At 31.9% G+C, this 19,181-nt stretch overlaps 1 protein-coding gene across 1 annotated transcript in view; it reads left to right on the plus strand.

Annotated features, from left to right (window-relative positions):
• The window catches only part of LOC130453317 (uncharacterized), a 688,318-nt gene that overhangs the window by 582,230 nt on the left and 86,907 nt on the right, over positions 1-19,181 (plus strand). Inside the window, exon 3 of the mRNA XM_056792983.1 lies at positions 9,266-9,401. Within this exon, the coding sequence (XP_056648961.1) occupies positions 9,266-9,401 (136 nt within the window). The remainder of the gene's footprint in view (positions 1-9,265; positions 9,402-19,181) is intronic.

Genomic DNA, 19,181 nt, shown 5'->3' on the forward strand with positions numbered 1-19,181 from the left:
AAGTCTCCACTCAGACGTTTCGTAAGTGATTCCACATTATTTTATCAGATAAGGAATATTACAACAGAACAACATTGATTTTTTTTCTTTAATGACAGGTAGTGAATCTCGTTCTCTATAGCGATACCATGAAAAGTATGTACCAGGGTCTAAGAGATTTCAGTTTTGAGTCTAGAACTTCTAATTCCTCTTTCTATAGGATTAAATCTATAACCAAATCATTTAATTCTGCTTGAGTAAACAGCTGTGCTCGTTTCCGTCTTTCTGGAGTAAATTTATCTTCTGATGAATTGGCCTCACTCACTCAGATTCAGCTGGTAAATTCATCAAAATGGCAGGTGGAGATGGAATCGGTAGATCTGGCCCATGTGGCACAATGCTGTTATAAGCAACGCTCTTTTTGTTTCTGGAACTGTGTCCACTGCTTTTTACCAAACAAAAGTAACATTCGTTTACATAATTCTGCGGTTCTCGCCCTACGATAGGGATCTTGAAGGGCATTTGTTTCTTTTTCTCTGCCTTCAAAAGTCGCAATCTTTCTGTACTTTATGGGGAGTTCATGATTTTTCTTCATCTCCAAGTATTGAGTTAAAATAGGTAAAGTATAGTTTCTTCTCTAACCCATTAATATCACTTCTCGGTTTCGTTATTGTAAAATTACTACAAATATTACAAATCACATCAGGACTATTTAAACACTTCCGTTTCGAATCGCTTATTTTGCATTGACACTATTTTCACAGTTATCGGAAGAAGAACAAGAAATGAATTGAGGTGAGTATAGAGTGACGAATTAACTCTGTATTTGTATACTGTATTATTTGTATTAATTTTCACTTGCAAAAAAAAATATGCATGAATGAAGTTAATGATTCCTCACGATAGAAATGATCGATTTATGAGTAAACTAGTTTTTTTGAAATCAGCGTGCAAAACTGCTTATAGAATATCAATGTTTCTTCATAAATTTTGATGCAGGGTGGTGTTATATATGTTACAGTCAAAATTAGATAAACCGTCTCTTTTCAGAATAAATTCCAAGTTATCTTCCACTGCACGGAACAAAAACACACTGAGGAATCCATTAAAAAAAATGGAGAAATTATTTTTTATTTCGAAGATATGGTCAACATTTTAAATTTGGAGCCCAAAACTTTTTAAAATGCTTCTGCAATGAAAACTGCTCTTAAAAATTATATGAATGTAAATTGTTTGATGTAATCTGCAATTCTAAATGTCATAATACCTTACAATAAGAGAATTTTTTATTCTGATTATGACATTATTGAACAATAAATACTTAATGAAGTTGAGTTCCGACGCTAGTCGGACTAAATTAGTTAGACTTGAGTATTGTAACTTGGAAGCTTCGGAGCTGAGATTTGACTATGAAACTATGACTTGTTGAAATTATCATTCGACATTTCTCATCGCGCTTAATTTCTGAAGTTTCTTAAATGTGGAAGAATTTATTACTTCTGAAATGTTTGAATCCTATGTCCTCATCATTATCTCTTCAAAAGTTGTTTCCTTTAAATTTTTTGTCTTTTTTAGAGATAGGAATTGTTATGCCTTTTATAAGAATTTCCAGCGTCGTAACGAAATATATTTAACTAGATACTGCAAACTACAGACATACTGTCAAAGACCCATTTTGGTAATTTTCAACATGCTTCGTTTTCTGTTTTTTAATTCCATGATTTTCTTTTCTTTATTTTAATAATTCCCCGTGTATTCTGTACGAAATAAAACAACATCCACTCTGCTGATGGTTGTTGAAATTCATTTTATTAATTTGATTCGCTGAAAACTAATTCCAACATTTTGTTTTGTGGACGTAATAATATTTTTCAATTCTTGTTAAATACTGTGAAATCATATTTTATCCATGTAATTTATGCGGAAATTAATTTCTCCAGCCTATGGAGATCGAATTATATTCAAACTATTTGTTTATTTAATAGGATTTTTCCAAACATCTATGTTTAACCAAAAATTAATATCTCATTATGGAAATGTACAGGGTATGATAAAAAAATATTGTATAGTAACTAATCGCATATAGTTAACCTACATCTATTTGACTAGTATATCTCATAGGTCTCATACACGTCAGTTTTGTTCACGTTTCTGATCATATAAATGCTTTGGAGAGATAGTGAGTGTATGCAATGATTGTTGTAAAACATGACTCTTGGACAACGCTTAACTTTAAGTTTTAAGTTGCAATAAAATATCAAAGAATCTCAAAAAGTATTCAATTTCCTCTATGGTGGTGATGAAGTAACATTGATGAGTGTTCATGAGGATTACGGATGATTTAAAAATGAAAATTATCCTGTCAAAGATGACAGACAGTCTTTCGGCTTCAAATGATAAAATTCTGCAAAAAATACAGTTCGTGAAGAACTTAAAAGTTTCGTACGGGATTATAGAGCATTTTAACCAATGATTTATGAATGAAGCAACACATAACTTGTTGGGTGTTGAGATTGGGAGCAATAGGTCCTAGTAGTCACGTGGCCGAATTAGCTAACGCATTTTCACAAAAACCTGGAGCCCTCTCTAAGACTAAAAAGCTATATACACCGCAACAGCTTATAATCCTCCACAAGCCCCAGATTTCGTCCATCTTTGGAGTATTGCACGAATATTTGGAGCTCGACTCCCAAGCATATACTGAGTATGCTCGACTTAATACAAAAGAAAGAAATTGGATTGCTGATAGCATAGAATAAAGGTCGCTGATCTGACTCTGTTTCACCGATACTACCAGTCCGAGTTGTGCGATATAATCTCGTCAATTTATCGGGACTCCTTTCTTTATAGAAGTGCAAGTCCGTGAAATATGATACCAAAGTCTTTCCCGAGCTCTACAGCCTACAGAAGTTTAAGATCAATTTCCACAGGTACCTCCAAACATCAGGCACCACTCGAACTACTAGAGGGTAGGTATTACATAAAAAATGGAAAGTAAAGAAATTGATGTGTCAGGAGAAAAATATGCTGGAATTGGATTATATAAAGAAATAGGTATGAGTGTAATACAATGATGTAATGAATAATCAAGTAATAAATTAAATTCTCACATATAAATCATGGAATACTTCTTTTCAATAAAAAGAGGAAAAAACACAATTTAATTATTAGAAGGTAACTGAAATGATAAGGTTTCAATTCTATAATACAAATTATACTGATATTTGATATACTTCCTGAACGTTTCTGATTAACGACGTCCAATATTTCTTCTAACACCTGGAGAAAAAATTTGTGCGTAAGCTGTTCGTAGGATTTTTTTTTTATTCAAAATAAATCGATAATGAAATTTTGACACCATGACATGACGTGTTTTGTAATATCTTCCATTTTAAAAATGTATTGAATTTTATTACTTCCCTGTTTTGACAGACCAGTGCGCTCTGCTCTCGTCGGCACTGATAGTGAAACTTATCGAAAGCAACCCTCCTGAATAGAAGCGACATTTCATCCCCAGTTATCTAAACTTTGACGGTTTGGATACCTTATTTATGCTTGTAAACTGTGTATCAGACGGATTTATATTACATAATATGACATGAACTTGATGGAACAGAACAGAAAGAAAAATCGAGATTTCATCTAAACACGTTACATAATTAAACGCAATAGGTGATATAATACTAAATCCCTCTAGAAATATATCACAAAAACATACATTCGTTTAAGTTGATGTGGAATTCTATATGAAGAAGTAATATTTGGAGTTGTTCTCTAGCCAATATACACCCATAAGTACAAAAGGATTCAAATCATATACCGAAAAGTTTTCATTTTTTAATGAAAATTGATTTCAGCATACATTTATCGAATTCCATTTAGGAAGTGAAAAATAATCAATGAATCCGTATTTTGAAAATAAATGAAAAAATTGAATATAAAGAAAAAATCCATAGGATGTAAGAATTTAATTTACTAATAAATATTTGAATAATTTTTGATATCTTTGATGTATCCTTTAAAATTATAAGAAAGTAATAAATAAATTCATGTACTTATTAGTGTCTATAACATTTCAAGGTTATCGTGACTTAGTTCACTTCTAAATAAATATTAATATTTTTTGCATTTTTAAAATGGGCAGACAGATACAAAAAGAACGTATCTAGTAAGGCAGCAGTTGCGAGCAAAATATTCTCGATATTTATGCAAATGCATTAGACGTTTTTAAATACCAAAGATGGTTTTTATAATGTCAGATCCGCAGATTTTGATCTCTCTGACTCCTATAGATCAGGAAAACCAATAGTATCGGGCAACGACATGCTAAGAGTTAAAGTGTAAGCAAATCCATGTTCGAAATCGAGGACCTCAAACATCCTTAACCAACCCTGGTGAAATATTCAAGTTCAAATGGAGCAAATTAGAGAAGAAAGAAGAGCAAGTATTAGGGTCACCTATAATCTATCCAAAAGCAACAGAGTATTCAACTGTACTATATAGAACCGTGTTTTGATCGCTTAATTACTGAAGACGAAATATGAATTAGGAAAATAATCTAAAGTACGAAAGGCAGTAACTCTTCCCAAATCAATTATTACCAAGTACTGCGCAACCAAGTTTTCATCCTAAAAATGTGCTCCTGTATGTTTGAGCTCTTGAACAAAACTTTAGATATAGTCAAAAATATACTAAAACGTTAACTAGAATAATTTGGTTTTCTGATGCGCAGCCTTGTGAATTATAATCTTCTTGACATTGTGGCTCAAAAATCTTCGTCAATGGTTCGGGGAATCAACAACTATGCATCAATAGATGAAACATTTATCTGGTAGCCAACAAAAGAGGCAACGATCCATAACAGTCACGGTATCAAAGAAGAAGTATGTTTTATATGTTGTTCATAGGTTAAAGGGTGGAACCTGACAAACTATTAATACCAAACGAACCAATTGTCAACAAAAAAGGCGCTATTCTTTAAATTGACAATGCAAGACCCTATTGAGCAAGACGAACTTTGTAAAGAATTAAGGGATTACGTTGGGAGATTCAGTTTTACCCATGATACTCACGATTTCCATTTATTGAAAACAAAGTTTTCCTAATGGCAAAAGATTTGAGATTATATGATGTACAAAGTAGCGTTTTGAGAAATTTTACTCGAAAACCAGTAGATTTTTGTCCTCCCTTGATTAAAAAATTCGTATCCTAAAAGGTAAATTGTTACTGACGACGGTAATGACATTATTGATTATAAATTCAAATGAAAATTTATTCGTTTGAATCTAATTAAAAAAAGTGACATTACAATATAATCCTTCTTTGAGGAAAAATGTCGTCTCTGAGAATATTGTTTACGCTTTCTAGTGAAAAAAGTTGTTTCGATTTCCATAAATGTTTTATTACATCACACGGTTGAGTTATAAATTCCAATCATTTATTGCAAATATTTCAAGGTTTCCATTCCAAATTTCAAATGATTCGAGAGGACTTTATAGAAAAAATTTGTCCCCTAATTTTTTGATTCGAAGATTTTTTATATATGCTAGAATCAACTTAATGTGAATATTTCCCAAATTAATTGCCAACTTGAATCAAGTCAATTTGAATATTCCATTAAACAGAAATAAATTAGAATATTTGGAAATTATAAGCATCACAATGAGGATTCAATTTTGCTTTGAAGTCGTCGACAGACGTACAGAGGACGCTTAAGCTGGACGCATTGTCCCGTATTTTTCCAATCAAAGCATATTACAGATTTCACACATCTGAATGTAAGGCATAAGTAATTTGGTATTGAGTATCTACTTAAGTTTGATTCAGTATTGTTTTTTTGCAAATTTTGATACGATGGTTGCTCGAAAGAGAAGTTTCGTCAATTTGAGTTTTGGATGTTGGATTCATTAAATTTTTCAACGTAATAGGTTTAGTTGAGTTAGTGGGTGATCAATGAACGTATTTTGCGAAAGCCTACTGATAGGCACCACATCAAACTACAAAATGCCGAATCAGGCACCTCGTCTTGCACCTTTTAATGTTTCCTTTTATCTACGCAGTTTATCTTGCGAGCATATGTAGTAGCCACACTTTTGAATACACTGAGTATGGGTTTTGGGTGCGTTAGTGGTTTCGTTCCCATCAGTTTGGCGTGCGAATTAGCCTCGTCGTTGTTCGAGTTTCTCCAATCACTGGATTGACTATGTTCGTATCACTTGTGTAGAAAATTTCTGGTCTCTTGCATATGTGAATATTTTTTGTTATTTTCCATTTCCATAGCGACAATTATAGGAAGTAATAATAGTTATTCTCCCTTGCTGGATAGTCGATTAAGATGTTTCGTGTGTATATTGAAATACTGACTCCATAAGCTTGCCAGTCGATTATTGCGTTTTTACTCTTTTCGTTCAGCATCACCGGTGTTTGCTCGAAGACGTTCAAACCGTGCGCAATGGTTGATGATGGATGAATTAGTGGAATCATTGTCACATTGTGCCACATAATCATTACACAAAATTTAGAAAAAAACAATTTGTTTACTTTGAGCAATTCTAAGGAATCAACCATTGAATGGAATCAAGCTAAGAATTTTTGTTTGAATATTATATTTCCAGGAACAAAATCACTATTTCTATCCGTCAGATCAGAGAAAAAGGAGAAAAGTAGAACCTACAAACCTACCAATATCATTCGGTGTAGTTCTTCGTAACGCGGTATTTTCTTGAATGTAGCACGCTCGCAATTGTTCTTGTGGGGCTACTTCCAATGATGATTATTATTATTATTGTAAGCTTTACGACTATCCATTCCAGTTACATATAACAAAATAAGACTAGGAGGCTTGTTAAAGAAATAAATGACGAATAAAATTCGTTTATCTTATTCGATTCTCTCATTTTTACTATTGTTAAAATACCTGGAATTGCTATTAATGGTTTTCAGCTCATATATAAGAAAAAAGATACCTATATAATTTAAATATAAGAAAAGAATAAAATGAATTCCTTGTAGTTTACGCGTACAACTTTCAAGCGCAAAATGGCAATCAATACCACAGTAGAATGGAATGAAATGCCGGACATAGCTTTTAAGTGAACATGAACAGTAAAAGTTGAATGTTACTGTATGAAATGTTAAGCCAAAGAGTCGTGAGAACCCATGTATTTTAGAAATTCACTTGAAATTATTGTTATAATTATTTTTTTGACAATTTGTTGTAATTGTTTGTTTTTTTTTTCATATTTTATTTTATTTTATATTGAAAACCTCGATCGGGCTCCCAAATGGTTGATCCTAAACTGTATCCAACCATGGACTCAATAATCGATTGTACATTATACCGAACTTTTATCGAAACGATCTAAATGTAGCAATATTCTCATTGGTGAAGATGTGCTCCTTAGGCTAAGCATTATCTTATCACTTATCGTTTCAATTAACGACCTCTCAAGGAGATTCCCTATTAAGAACATCTTTTGTTCCGCTTTGTATTTTGTATTCCACGATAGAGTGTCTTCTTACAAAGAGAAATTCTTACATAACAATGCTATATTGTCGTTCATAAAATATCTTATATTTTATTTGCTCTAAGTATGAGATGATCAATTAGATCGTGATGAAAATATTAATTTTTCATCCGTACTTTTGGAAAGTGGTATCAAAAAATACAAATAACCAGCATTTTTCAGTTTCATCTAATGATAATGGCAGTGTGGATCCCGACTGACAAATGATTTATTTTTCTGTTTACTTCCAAAATGTATTTTTATCGGAAGAGACCCTTAACGTAATTTACTAAAAGCGTTTTATGTTTTTTCTTTCGTTTCCTTCATTGTTGTTTCCACCTTTGTGTGCTAGATTCTATACCGGACTGAAATGTATACAGAGTGATTGGACTTAATGAAATTTATTTATTGGATAACAAGATTCATACAATAGTGATCAAATTTGTCGCAGGCAACAAAAAAAAATTTCTACGTATTTAAATACAAATATTTTCATCGCATTCAAAATAGGTTTCTCCTCATCTAATACAAGCATGCTAACGCCTAATCCAATTTTCTTTACATTTAGGTTAGGTTGGGCTTACTGCCTAGAATGGTCATCAGTAAGCGAATTATTTTTTATGACTCCAAAGGCTTTTGAATTTATAATGGAGACAAAAGTAACAGGGAGCCAAATGGAGCAAACAAAATCTCTTCCGCGACCTCTAGATGATGATTACCAAGCACTATTTTGTAAATTTTTTTAATTTTATCTATGATGGGGGATGGGCAACTTGTATGAATGGTTGGTTCCACTCAAATATTTGCATATGCGATAAATTAGACTCCCCAAAGGCTTCTGCCATATTTTCAACGATTACGTAGCCTTAAATTCATTGAAAGCACAACATTTCAACCTAACATGATGCTCAACGGTCTTTATAGCCCGAAAAATTTTTCGTATCGTAAACCAACAGCAGACAAACACACTAATTGCACTATTGCGCTCAAATTTCACAACTAACATCCAAAAAAGTTGGCAATTTAGGAGAAAGAACTAACCGATTTTATTCTTGCACACAGTTTAAATGCACCGGCTGCAATTTAATTAGAGCATACCTTTACCAGGTGTTCAGATAAGAATACGCATACTGGAAAGTATCAGTCGCTATAAGTACGTACTTTAGACACATTTTCGAGTGCGTAAAACTTCACGCTCTGCAAAACGTTCCTTCTGTTCAACAAGTTTCATTTAGTTGGCATTACATAAAAGATACAATGGTTAAAATTTGTTAGCATTTATGGATGTGCAATTCAAATTACAGTTTATCAAATACCGAGGCTCTTTTCCGCATAATATAAATCAAAACACAGCCTCAAATTCACAATTTGTTTTAATGTCTAGCCTTGTTGTTGTATTCGTTATTTGATCATAACAATAATGATAAAAATCTATTTTTTAGTAAGTACTTTAGACGACGGGTGCATAAAATTTGCGCACGCTCACTTGCGGGAGGTCCCAGGTTCAAGTCGCGCTCATTCCGTTTGATTGTTGTACAATATTTACAATCGTCGAAAAAAGACTACTTCACATCCTTGTTACATAAACAAGCATTTTAGATTTTCATGGTGATTGTCAGAGGTCGTAACAGCCCGTGATTGTCCTCTGAAATTCACCAATAAAATATATTTTCTGTTTATCCTGTACACTAAATATTAATATGATCATCTGAGATGACAAGAAGAGAAAAATAACTTAAATTTATATATTGATAGTAGCTAAACTTCAAACTTTTTTCCAGATGCACAATTCGACAGAAAGTGTTGTTGTTTTGTCATCAGTTCAATTATCATCCACTGGTTTGTACAGATGCGAAGTATCCGGCGAAGCTCCTTTCTTTGAAACTGTAACCGATCATCAAAAAATGACAGTTGTTGGTAAGTCTACTTAAATATTAATCTTAAGTGCAATTAAATTTATTTCCATATATAATTTAATTTTAAAGTTAATACATCTGCCCCTTAAATCTTGGAGTACATAATTTCTCAATACTTATTTATCCATTCCGCCTACGATGTTTTAAATCTCATCCCCAACAACTTGGCTTTGATCTTGACGCGTACCTTTTCTTGCTAATGTTATTCTGGCGTAGAACAGAACAAGGGTAGAAAATCGTCGCTGAGAATTTTTGGAGTGATGTAAAACTTGAAGTATACTCCAGCCGTAGCCCGTTTGAAAGAAAATTCCACGTAAAGGAGAAGAAGAAGTTGAAATGACATTGTTTCTCCACTTTATTTAATCTTCCAGTATAAAGAGACAGCGCCTCTAAGTTTCTACCGGGAAGCGTTTTTTTTCTTTGCTCAACTTCTTTTGTGGAAATAAAAGTTGGATTGTCGCGGTTGGGAAAAATGTGTAAATTAAAAAAAAATATTTTCGTTCCTAGAGATTATTCGCTTGTATGTTAATTTTGAGCTGTGCATGCTATTTTTTCCTTATAATACAGAATTATTTGTATCAAGAACTGAGTATTATTGGAGAATTTTTTAAATAATATCCATAAGAACATTCTCCTGATGTCTATAGTTTGATCATAGAATCAGATGAATTTTCTGCAATATATTGATAAAAATATTTCTGGAACATAAGATTTACTTCAATACATCTTAAAACGGGGAAAATACAGGATTAAATTATATTATCTTTCATAATTTAAGCCCTCAATAAATTGAGTATCTCTGAGAAAATCTCGAGAAGTAATATTCTTTGAAAAACGTCTCGAAATAATTATTTAAATAAAAACAGTACCTCTTGACTACTTCTTACAAGACTAATACGTCTTCTTCTGCCAAAAAGGTGAGCTAAGAAACCATAGAACTTTTAATTAACGTTTCAAGCTCCTTATATTACAGCGAAATAAAAAAATTGTATTGCTTTAACAAAACAAGTGAGCGTAGTTTTCAAGGAAAAAGGAATTTTTTGCATGTGCCCTCGCTTTGAATAAAATTAGGAGGAGTCGCTGAATTTACAATACACAATTGAAAATGATTTCTTTATAAAAGTTTGCATGTAATTGATTTCCTCCATCCAATACATTATATACAAACCGATAGATAGCGTAAGATTCATATTTTCATAATAAATTCAATTTCTAGCGTACAATTCACTATCACAACTTGTTCATCTTTACAGATTATTGAATAATTGGGATACAAGTTTTGAGCACGAAAGGGAGACATTCAACCTTATTCTACACTTGTTCAGTTCTTGAAACTAGCAAGTGTTCTTCTGACGGGGCCATTGTTGTATAGCTACAGTCTGTTATCGTTAATAGGTTTCAGTGTGGTTTGTTTGAAATTGTCCTATGAGCCAGTACATTTGCCGGTATTTCAAGTCAAGCTGTCTTCTTCCAATATGAAGACTCTTAATACTATGATTAAGATGTAGGCAAAGGAATCTTGCGTTTGTTATTATTGGTATGCGTACGTTATCCATTATTACATGTAGACAGATGTTGTACCCAATAGTAAATGTTATTTAAGTTGATTTTCTTGAATAGTCGTGTCGGGTCATATTGACCCAATAGTATTTTTGGTGAAAAAAAAATCGTTCCTCTTAGATATCTATAATAAGAAGTACATACAACAAAACATTTAGTACAGAAAACAGAAAAAAACAATGATAACCAAAGATTATCAAAAAACAGTCGAAAAAATCATAATTTTCCCAACAAGATTCATCTGCATCTGTCTTTTTACTACAGTGCTATATATAAACATATATATTTATAACATTTTTCACAGCAAAGCTTAATATTGTTATCTGAGCTAATATATTCTTCACATTGCTTCCATTTTATATGTACAGGGGGCCCATGTTCTTCACGAATATCGAGAGCATGTTGTCGACGCTTTCTTACTTCATGTGTAAAATTTTTAATGTGTTTCTGATAATCACTAATGAGCTCACGTGCTAGTTGCTGTTGAAATAATGAAATCTACGTTTCTATTATTTGCACAAAAAATAATATGCTCATTGAATGATGCCATATTGAGCGAAGAATATAATTCTATAATGGGCCAACGTCTGGTATTTCTTGCATAATTACATATTGTTGCTTTTCTATCTACCTCATCAACTCCAGATATGGTTGCATTGTGAAAAGTTACAATAGAAGGTTTTGCTTTCTCTTTCGTGAATGAAACTTTTCCGTCATCATAGTGCATACTAGAAATAAGAACCGAATTTTTATTATTTCTTGGAACACAAGACATCAGAGTATTTTCTTTTTAAAGCCAACAAGCTTTGATCTATAAACAAAACATCCAAGACTTCGCAGCTGGTAAACCAGTTATCATAATCATCAGTCATAATATTTCTTCTCGTTCCATAAATATGTTGAATCATTCGTAGGACAATATTCTTGCATCATAATTTATTTTGTAGGGTCTCTCGGATTGTTGTCCAACGTAAACTTCAAAACTTCCAATGTATCAAACAAAATAATTAAATATCTTTCATGTATCGGTGCGAGTTTGTCAAATTTTTTTTTTTGTATTCCCAAAGACTGTTTATAGATTGTCCGCCTCAAGTTAGAAAGATAGAGGAGAAAGGTACGTTCCACAACGTTGTGGCTTCTAAACTACAGTACAACTAAGCAGTATGGGTCAAATAAAATGGCCAGGCAACGCCTGCCCATAACGCTCTATCTGTGAAGCAGTATTTGGCCAGTAACCGCACTCCAGTGCTTGAATACCCGCCGTACTCGCCAGAATTGGCACCGTGCGACTTTTTTTGTTTCCAAAAATAAAATCTGCTGTGTAAGGGATACGATTTGAATCGATGGCAGCGGTAAAGCAAAAAACGGCAGAATTCCTAAAGGCACTCACCAAAGAAGACTTCCAGCACTGCTTCGATGAAAGGTAAAAACGTATGGAAAGGTGTGTGAAGAGGGGAGGGGAGTATATTGAAGAGGAGCATTCGAATGTAGAATAATTTTCATAATAAAACCCTTTTTCGCGTTATTTAATAGCCAGACCTCGAATATCGAGGTGATAATGCATATTTCGAGTGGCACCTACAGTATCTTTTTTTAAAGCAGGTACGGCTGTGTTGTCAGTAAATGAGGCAATTCTTGTGTTTAAGGTGAATCAGCTGGGTATAGTAGTAGCATTGCATAAATAATAGGATAGTAGAACAGTGACAATGTTAAAACCATTTGAGGCAATTTTGCACGCCATCTAGTTACTTTTACGCCCGTTCTTCATAAAAATGACCCGTAGCTTAGTGCCATCTGAAATAAACATCACTAATTTCAACAACTAAATTTTTTGGAAAGATCACAACTAAATGTGAAGTTTTCTTTATCTTCAAAATTCGAACCGACAGTACATTGTTGCCGATTTTACTCTTTATTACGAAAGTGACACAAATTACCTATTCGATAGGAATCTTCACAATAGATAGATGAAGCGTATTTTGAAATATCATGTTTCTAATAATGTTATAGCATGGATTAATCTCGAACCGAAAATAAGCTTAATCTCAGTACTAACTGTTTGTCACCAATTTCAATGTATAAAAAAAAAGATTTTTGTAATGAGTTCGTGTAGAAACAAATAGTTTTTCATTATTCTGTTAATCACTTAAATTTGGGATAGAAAGAAGAATCCTTGCAGGTATATAAAATATATATACTTTCCTTTGGTGTCTGAAATAATATGAATTTGCGATTTTTGAAACATTTATATTTTGAATATATTTTGAAGAGGCGAAAAAGTCTTGGCTATTTTGTATGTTTTTTTAAGTTTCAGTTGATTAATGTGATTTATCCATTTTCCCCTTTCTTCCTGGGAAAAATATTTTTGATTATGTTCCGCTTTCGTACTGTATTGATATATTCGATAAAATCAAAAACAATAACTGGTAAAAAGTTCTAACTATACTAATATTTTAAACGTAACGTGATGAAATATACTAAATGTATCATAATACAATATCGTACTAAAATTCAATTAGTGACGTTGTAGAATTCTTCAATTGTGCAATATGTCCTTTCTTTATACAACGGTAGTAGTATGTATATGTGCTGTACTTGTGATGAAAAAAAATATCAACATATAGTTTTTAATTAAAAAAAAATTTTTTTAAATTTGGAAGTGCAATATGCATTGTCGAATTATACTTTGAGTGAGTTAGATGTAATTTTTATTCTTTGTTATGTATGTTTTACAATATAATTACTTTTAGTTTTAAGAAAGGTTTAAAGAAAAGATTATATATAAGATATATAATCATCTAGGGTCTATACCCTAAACAAATTCATAACTCACCTGATTCATATTTTTTGCGGTCTCCTTAATTGTTGGTGAGATTAACGATCCTTATTGGAAAATTCAACTTAAGCATCTTCTTAAAGCTTCTCTGTGGCACCCTTTAAAGAAATTATTGAAGTAAAATTCCACAGGTGTTCAGTTAATAAAGAAATGTCGGCTGCAATGTTATTTCAATTTCAAATTCTTGCGATTTTCTCGCCATATATACTCCAATAGCTTCCCTTTTTTATATATAGAAGTAAATTTCCCGTTTTGTCGATTTATGTATAACAACGACATGATGGTAAATGTTACGTAATCTATGTATTGACATTTTCCAAGTTTTTCACCAGATCATGATTCGTATTTTGTGATTTCGGATATTTAATGAAATGAAACTGGTTTTCGAACCCTTAACTACATATAATTGTATTTGTGGAACAATTTGTCAAAAAATGACAATAATTATCTTTCCTAGACATCAATTAGCAGACATTCAATGAAAATTACTCCAACACCTTATTTAGTTCACACATTTTTTGGAAAATTATGACAAAATAATTAATCATTGACTAGATGTAAAGTAATAAAAAAAGGAATCTTCGGAACCAGCATATGTGAAAGTACAAATATCAGGTGAAAATATAGGGAAAGAATAGGAAATCAGTAGTTATTTAACAGTTTTTAACTGTAAACAGAACGATTAAGAAAGTATACACTAGTTTTCCTCTATATATACATCAAGCAATCATAATAAGGTTTATGATATTCCATTGTGAAATCCGATATTAACAGTAAAGTTTCAAAAATCTTTTGAGGCTTTTTTTACATGAAGCTTCCGCATAACAAAGTTTAAGCACCCAAAATTTGATATAATAATCCTACTGAGAATAAACGGGGAAGTTAGGAAATGAAACTTTCTTGTTGATAGTAATTATGTTCCAGATAATTAGAATGGATATCAAATAGGATGGATGATGTGCTGATGATTGAGGTTCGGATATTAGGAATGGGTATATAATGTTGTGTTACCCGATAATACTCTCTACTTTGAGTTCGATTATAAATAGACTGATGAAATTTCGAAATTGAATTTTAACGATTGTAAACTGGCCTACTACGGCACTAAAAACTTCCTGGGTCATTGGGAACAAAATTTCTAATAGGTATCTATAGCAAGCGACATATTTGTTAAAACATTTAAATATTGTTCATGTTTATGGTTGTCGATAAACTAAATAGTATCTGCGGCAGCTACAGGGAGCTCCTGTAGGCGTTCATACTCCCCTCAGTTTATAAACGTTTTCCTTTGTTGAGCATATAACTGGTCGAGTAATTTATTATAAACAATTTAATGGTTTATAAAGCTATAACTATTAAACAAAAAGAGATATGAAATAATGTTTCAAATAAAAAAGCTTTATTTTTAAGAAGATCTATAAGAAGGTCTCAACAGCTTTTGTCAAAAAATCGATATTTAAAAAAATATCGTCAATATAATGCAAAATTATTGCAAAATTCCCGTTTTCCTTACTTTATCGGTCATTACTTGATTCCTACAAGACGTAGAAAGATTTAAACGTTTGAGTTGAAGCTTGACTGACTGACCATTTAAATATTATCTGCTAGAAATTTACAGAAGTTATTTGTTTATAAGGGTTTCCACCCCTTATTTGGGAAGTTATGCAGGCTAAAGAGCGCGTCTGCGATCTGAGGCGCGCCCGCCATTACTTCTTTACAGTAACTTAATTTAAGTTAATTTTTATGGTCTCAAAATTATATTAATATTAAAATATATTTATAATTTCAATGTTTTATGGCACCTCACCTTTTTTAAAACTTGTTTTGACGAAAATTACGACAAATATTTGAGTACCAATATGTACTTCCAATCTATTTTCGTAACATAATCGTTTTTACGAGTGTTATCTTTGTTACATTTGCAAAAAGAAAGGCACGGTAATTTGAACTCTTAACATATGGAGTGTTTTGTATTGCATTACTTGTATTTAGAATTCGGTGGCAATTCATGAGCTGGTTGGTGCAGCTGAGCTACTTTTTTTTGGAACTAAAATAGTTTCATCTATCTAAAATACAAAATCTTTTGGTTTCAATTTGTTGTGTGTAATTTTGAAATGTTAATTTGCTCGTAAGTAGCATAGAAAGCTTAAATTACGGTAACTGATATATTTGAGGTTGTTGGCAATTCTATATAGTTTTACTGTCAAAAAAGTTTTGCTAACACGTAAATATGAGTAATAATTGGGAATATTTTAACATTTTGCCCTGTATGGAAGTTAATATACTTATTTCATGAAATTGTAAAGATTATACGTAAAAATCTAGTTGTAGATTGAAATATATCATTATTTTTCTAGAATAATACTCTCAAGAATAATTCTGATCAACAAACTTTTATAAATTAAAAAATAGATATTGCGCTAGATAGGTGTGCTAAAGTGTGCGCCTCGGATCGCGGGCGATCTGACTGATAAAGTGAAAAAAAATGTCAATTCTGCAATAATTTTGCACTTTATTGACGATAACTTTTTAAATATTGATTTGACGAAAAAAATTGTGTAGATTTTTTGATAGATCATTTCAAAACAAATCTTTTTATTCGAAACCTTTTTCCATATCTCTAGTTGTTTAAGAGTTAAGAGCTTTATAAATAATTAAATAGTTTATATCAAATTATTCGACAAGATTTGGGCTCGGTAACCTAGAAAAATCGATGATTATACGCATCAAAAAACATAGGAGAACGCTCTAAAACTAACGGAAGTATGAAAGAGTTACGGGACCCCCGCTTAGCTACCGTATTAAAAACACAGATTCAACAATAAGTTTTTACTAATAACAAATTGCTCGAAATCAGCTTCATTTATTTAATCACTGGAAAAATTCTATTGAGAAGTACTGCGATTTAAGGTATTAACGAAAATGGAAATCCGACCGTGCGATTTCTTGTGACCGAACTGACCATCCCCTTAGACCTCGTCGTTTTGCACTTCCAATTAAATGCTACATTTTTTTTTCAAACATCAATTGTGGCATTTCTTAATTTTTAGCTTGAGTTTTGTTTGTTTCGCATACAAGATGAATAATACGACTAGTAAAAGTACTTTTGATGAAGTCTAAATGTAAAGCAAAACTTTTTCGAACAAGCTGTAGTTAGCCGCAAGCACTACAGAAAATCTGCTATCTGAGAAATGCTGGATTGGCAGCCAACGAAAAAATTGACAGCCAACGAAAAAACTACTCCGATCCAAGATTTTATAGCGGAGGAACTGAATATATTCTTCAAAGTAACACCAGACAATCTATTTGTCATTATTAAATGGAGATATTCAAGATTCCAACAAAGTTCTTATAGTCAATATACCTGTCACCAAAACAGATACTGTGTCAAGTCTCCGTTTCTTAATTACCAGAATGGAATTAGTATGTTTTCAAGACTGGAACATCCTGAACTTAACACGGGTCATTATTTTTATTGATCATCGGTAACAACTTATGTTGACGGAGTGATGACACTACATCTATGAGTAGCCTAGAAATGTGGAAATCAAACGGAGCTACCGAAAGTTACATCGATGATAACATGAATAACACGCTTGCTTGTTTGCTCAATTGATATATCATGATATTAGAATAACGTCACTAAAAGAAATCATTTTGACAATTTCTCATAATTACAATCTTCAATTTGCGTCTGAGATTTGATAAACTATTTCCAATTTATATCGGTAATATATATTTTTCTTCACCACCTGATATACAGTACCTTTACTGATTTAAGAAATGGATACAACTTGAGTTGTAGAAAAAGTACGATTTAATATCATTTCAATTTTATTTTCAGAAGAAAACTAGATCGTTTTGTGCCATTAATACTATCAGTTGCTTGGAACTTACGAATCAACTCCTTCCAATATGTTCCCGAAAAGGGATGATCGGGAAACCTCTCATTGAGAATGCGTTACGCTACAGCAATACATTGTCTAGTTTCACAAAGTATTTAGATGCCAGTTTATAACCTCTAGCACGTATCATTCCGTTTGTTGAAATACTTGAACGTGTCATGGAACAAATTAAACTGAATTTAAATGGACAAACCCTCAGTTTTTGAAACACCTATTCAAAGTCGCACCTTGAATTCTGAATACTTCCAAAGTGTATTAAAATCGATTTGATTTCTTTAAAATAACCATAACACGATATTTGTATCATTGATTAGGAATCGATAACTTTTGAAAGAAGCGTCGGTTGCGTTAAGGTCCAAAATAGAATTGTTTTATTATCTGTTATGATTACGTCGCCTATTACTCGACTTTGATAGAAATATTTCTATCAAAGTCAATTTGAATATTGAATTCCATGAGATTGAAAATTTTTACTAGCTTTAATAATATCAAAATCATCGGAAATCTTAATTAATTATTGTGAAATTGTTAAATTTTATTATTGTTATATATTTATACATATTTCTTATATTGTATTTGACTATAATTTCATTCCCAGAAGATGAATACATAAGTATTTGAAAGCTTAGAAAATATATAAATATATTAAAGTTAGTCCATTTTGGGGTTTTCTTGCCACGTTCCTAATAAATAACTAAGCTTGATATTCGATTTTGAGAATTTTAAGATGCACTGCCCTGAGAATCGCTCTGTCACGATCGTAATTTCCATTACTGCATGTTGGGATTCAACTGTTAAGAATTGTTTTTCTGAATTCCATTTTTAAAAACATTCACGCATTTGGCAAATTTTGGACATTTGAAATGTTCTTATAACCAGAGTGGGACTACGCTTTATCTGTTATATTTGATGTTTCTCAATTGGTGCGTATGAATTAATACGTATTTACCAATTCAAAGGATTTTCTCGTATTTCAAATGTTTTGAGGACAGCTTCTCATCTAGGTGATATGTAGGCGAATTATATGTTCATTCGTTCTTAATCTGGCATATTTAGTTTAGGTTTTGGTCTTGCTAATGTAAATATTGTTTCCATATTTGCCTTTCTTTTCCATAATACTAATAACAATACTACAAGTCCAAGACTCTAAGCCATTAGGTTTTACTATCACAGTCAACCAAATTAAACCTGCTTGTAAGAGAACCCTATACATTTAAATCGGTCAGGATCAGAATGATTGACAAAATTTTGTCTACCTGAATATCAAATTATGTTTTCCAAATATTCACTTATTATTTTATATTCCGCTTATCCTTCATATAATCATTATTTCCTCATTTGAATAATTTTTTATTTAGGTAGGAAGAGAAAGAAGGAACAAATTGCTTTTTGATTAAAAAATTACGTGGAATTATTACAAGAACTTCTTTGATATAATTATTATTATTAAATTTTACCGCGAAAAACGTGATAATTGGCG

Source organism: Diorhabda sublineata, chromosome 2 (assembly GCF_026230105.1).
Source record: "Diorhabda sublineata isolate icDioSubl1.1 chromosome 2, icDioSubl1.1, whole genome shotgun sequence".
Taxonomy (NCBI): domain Eukaryota; kingdom Metazoa; phylum Arthropoda; class Insecta; order Coleoptera; family Chrysomelidae; genus Diorhabda; species Diorhabda sublineata.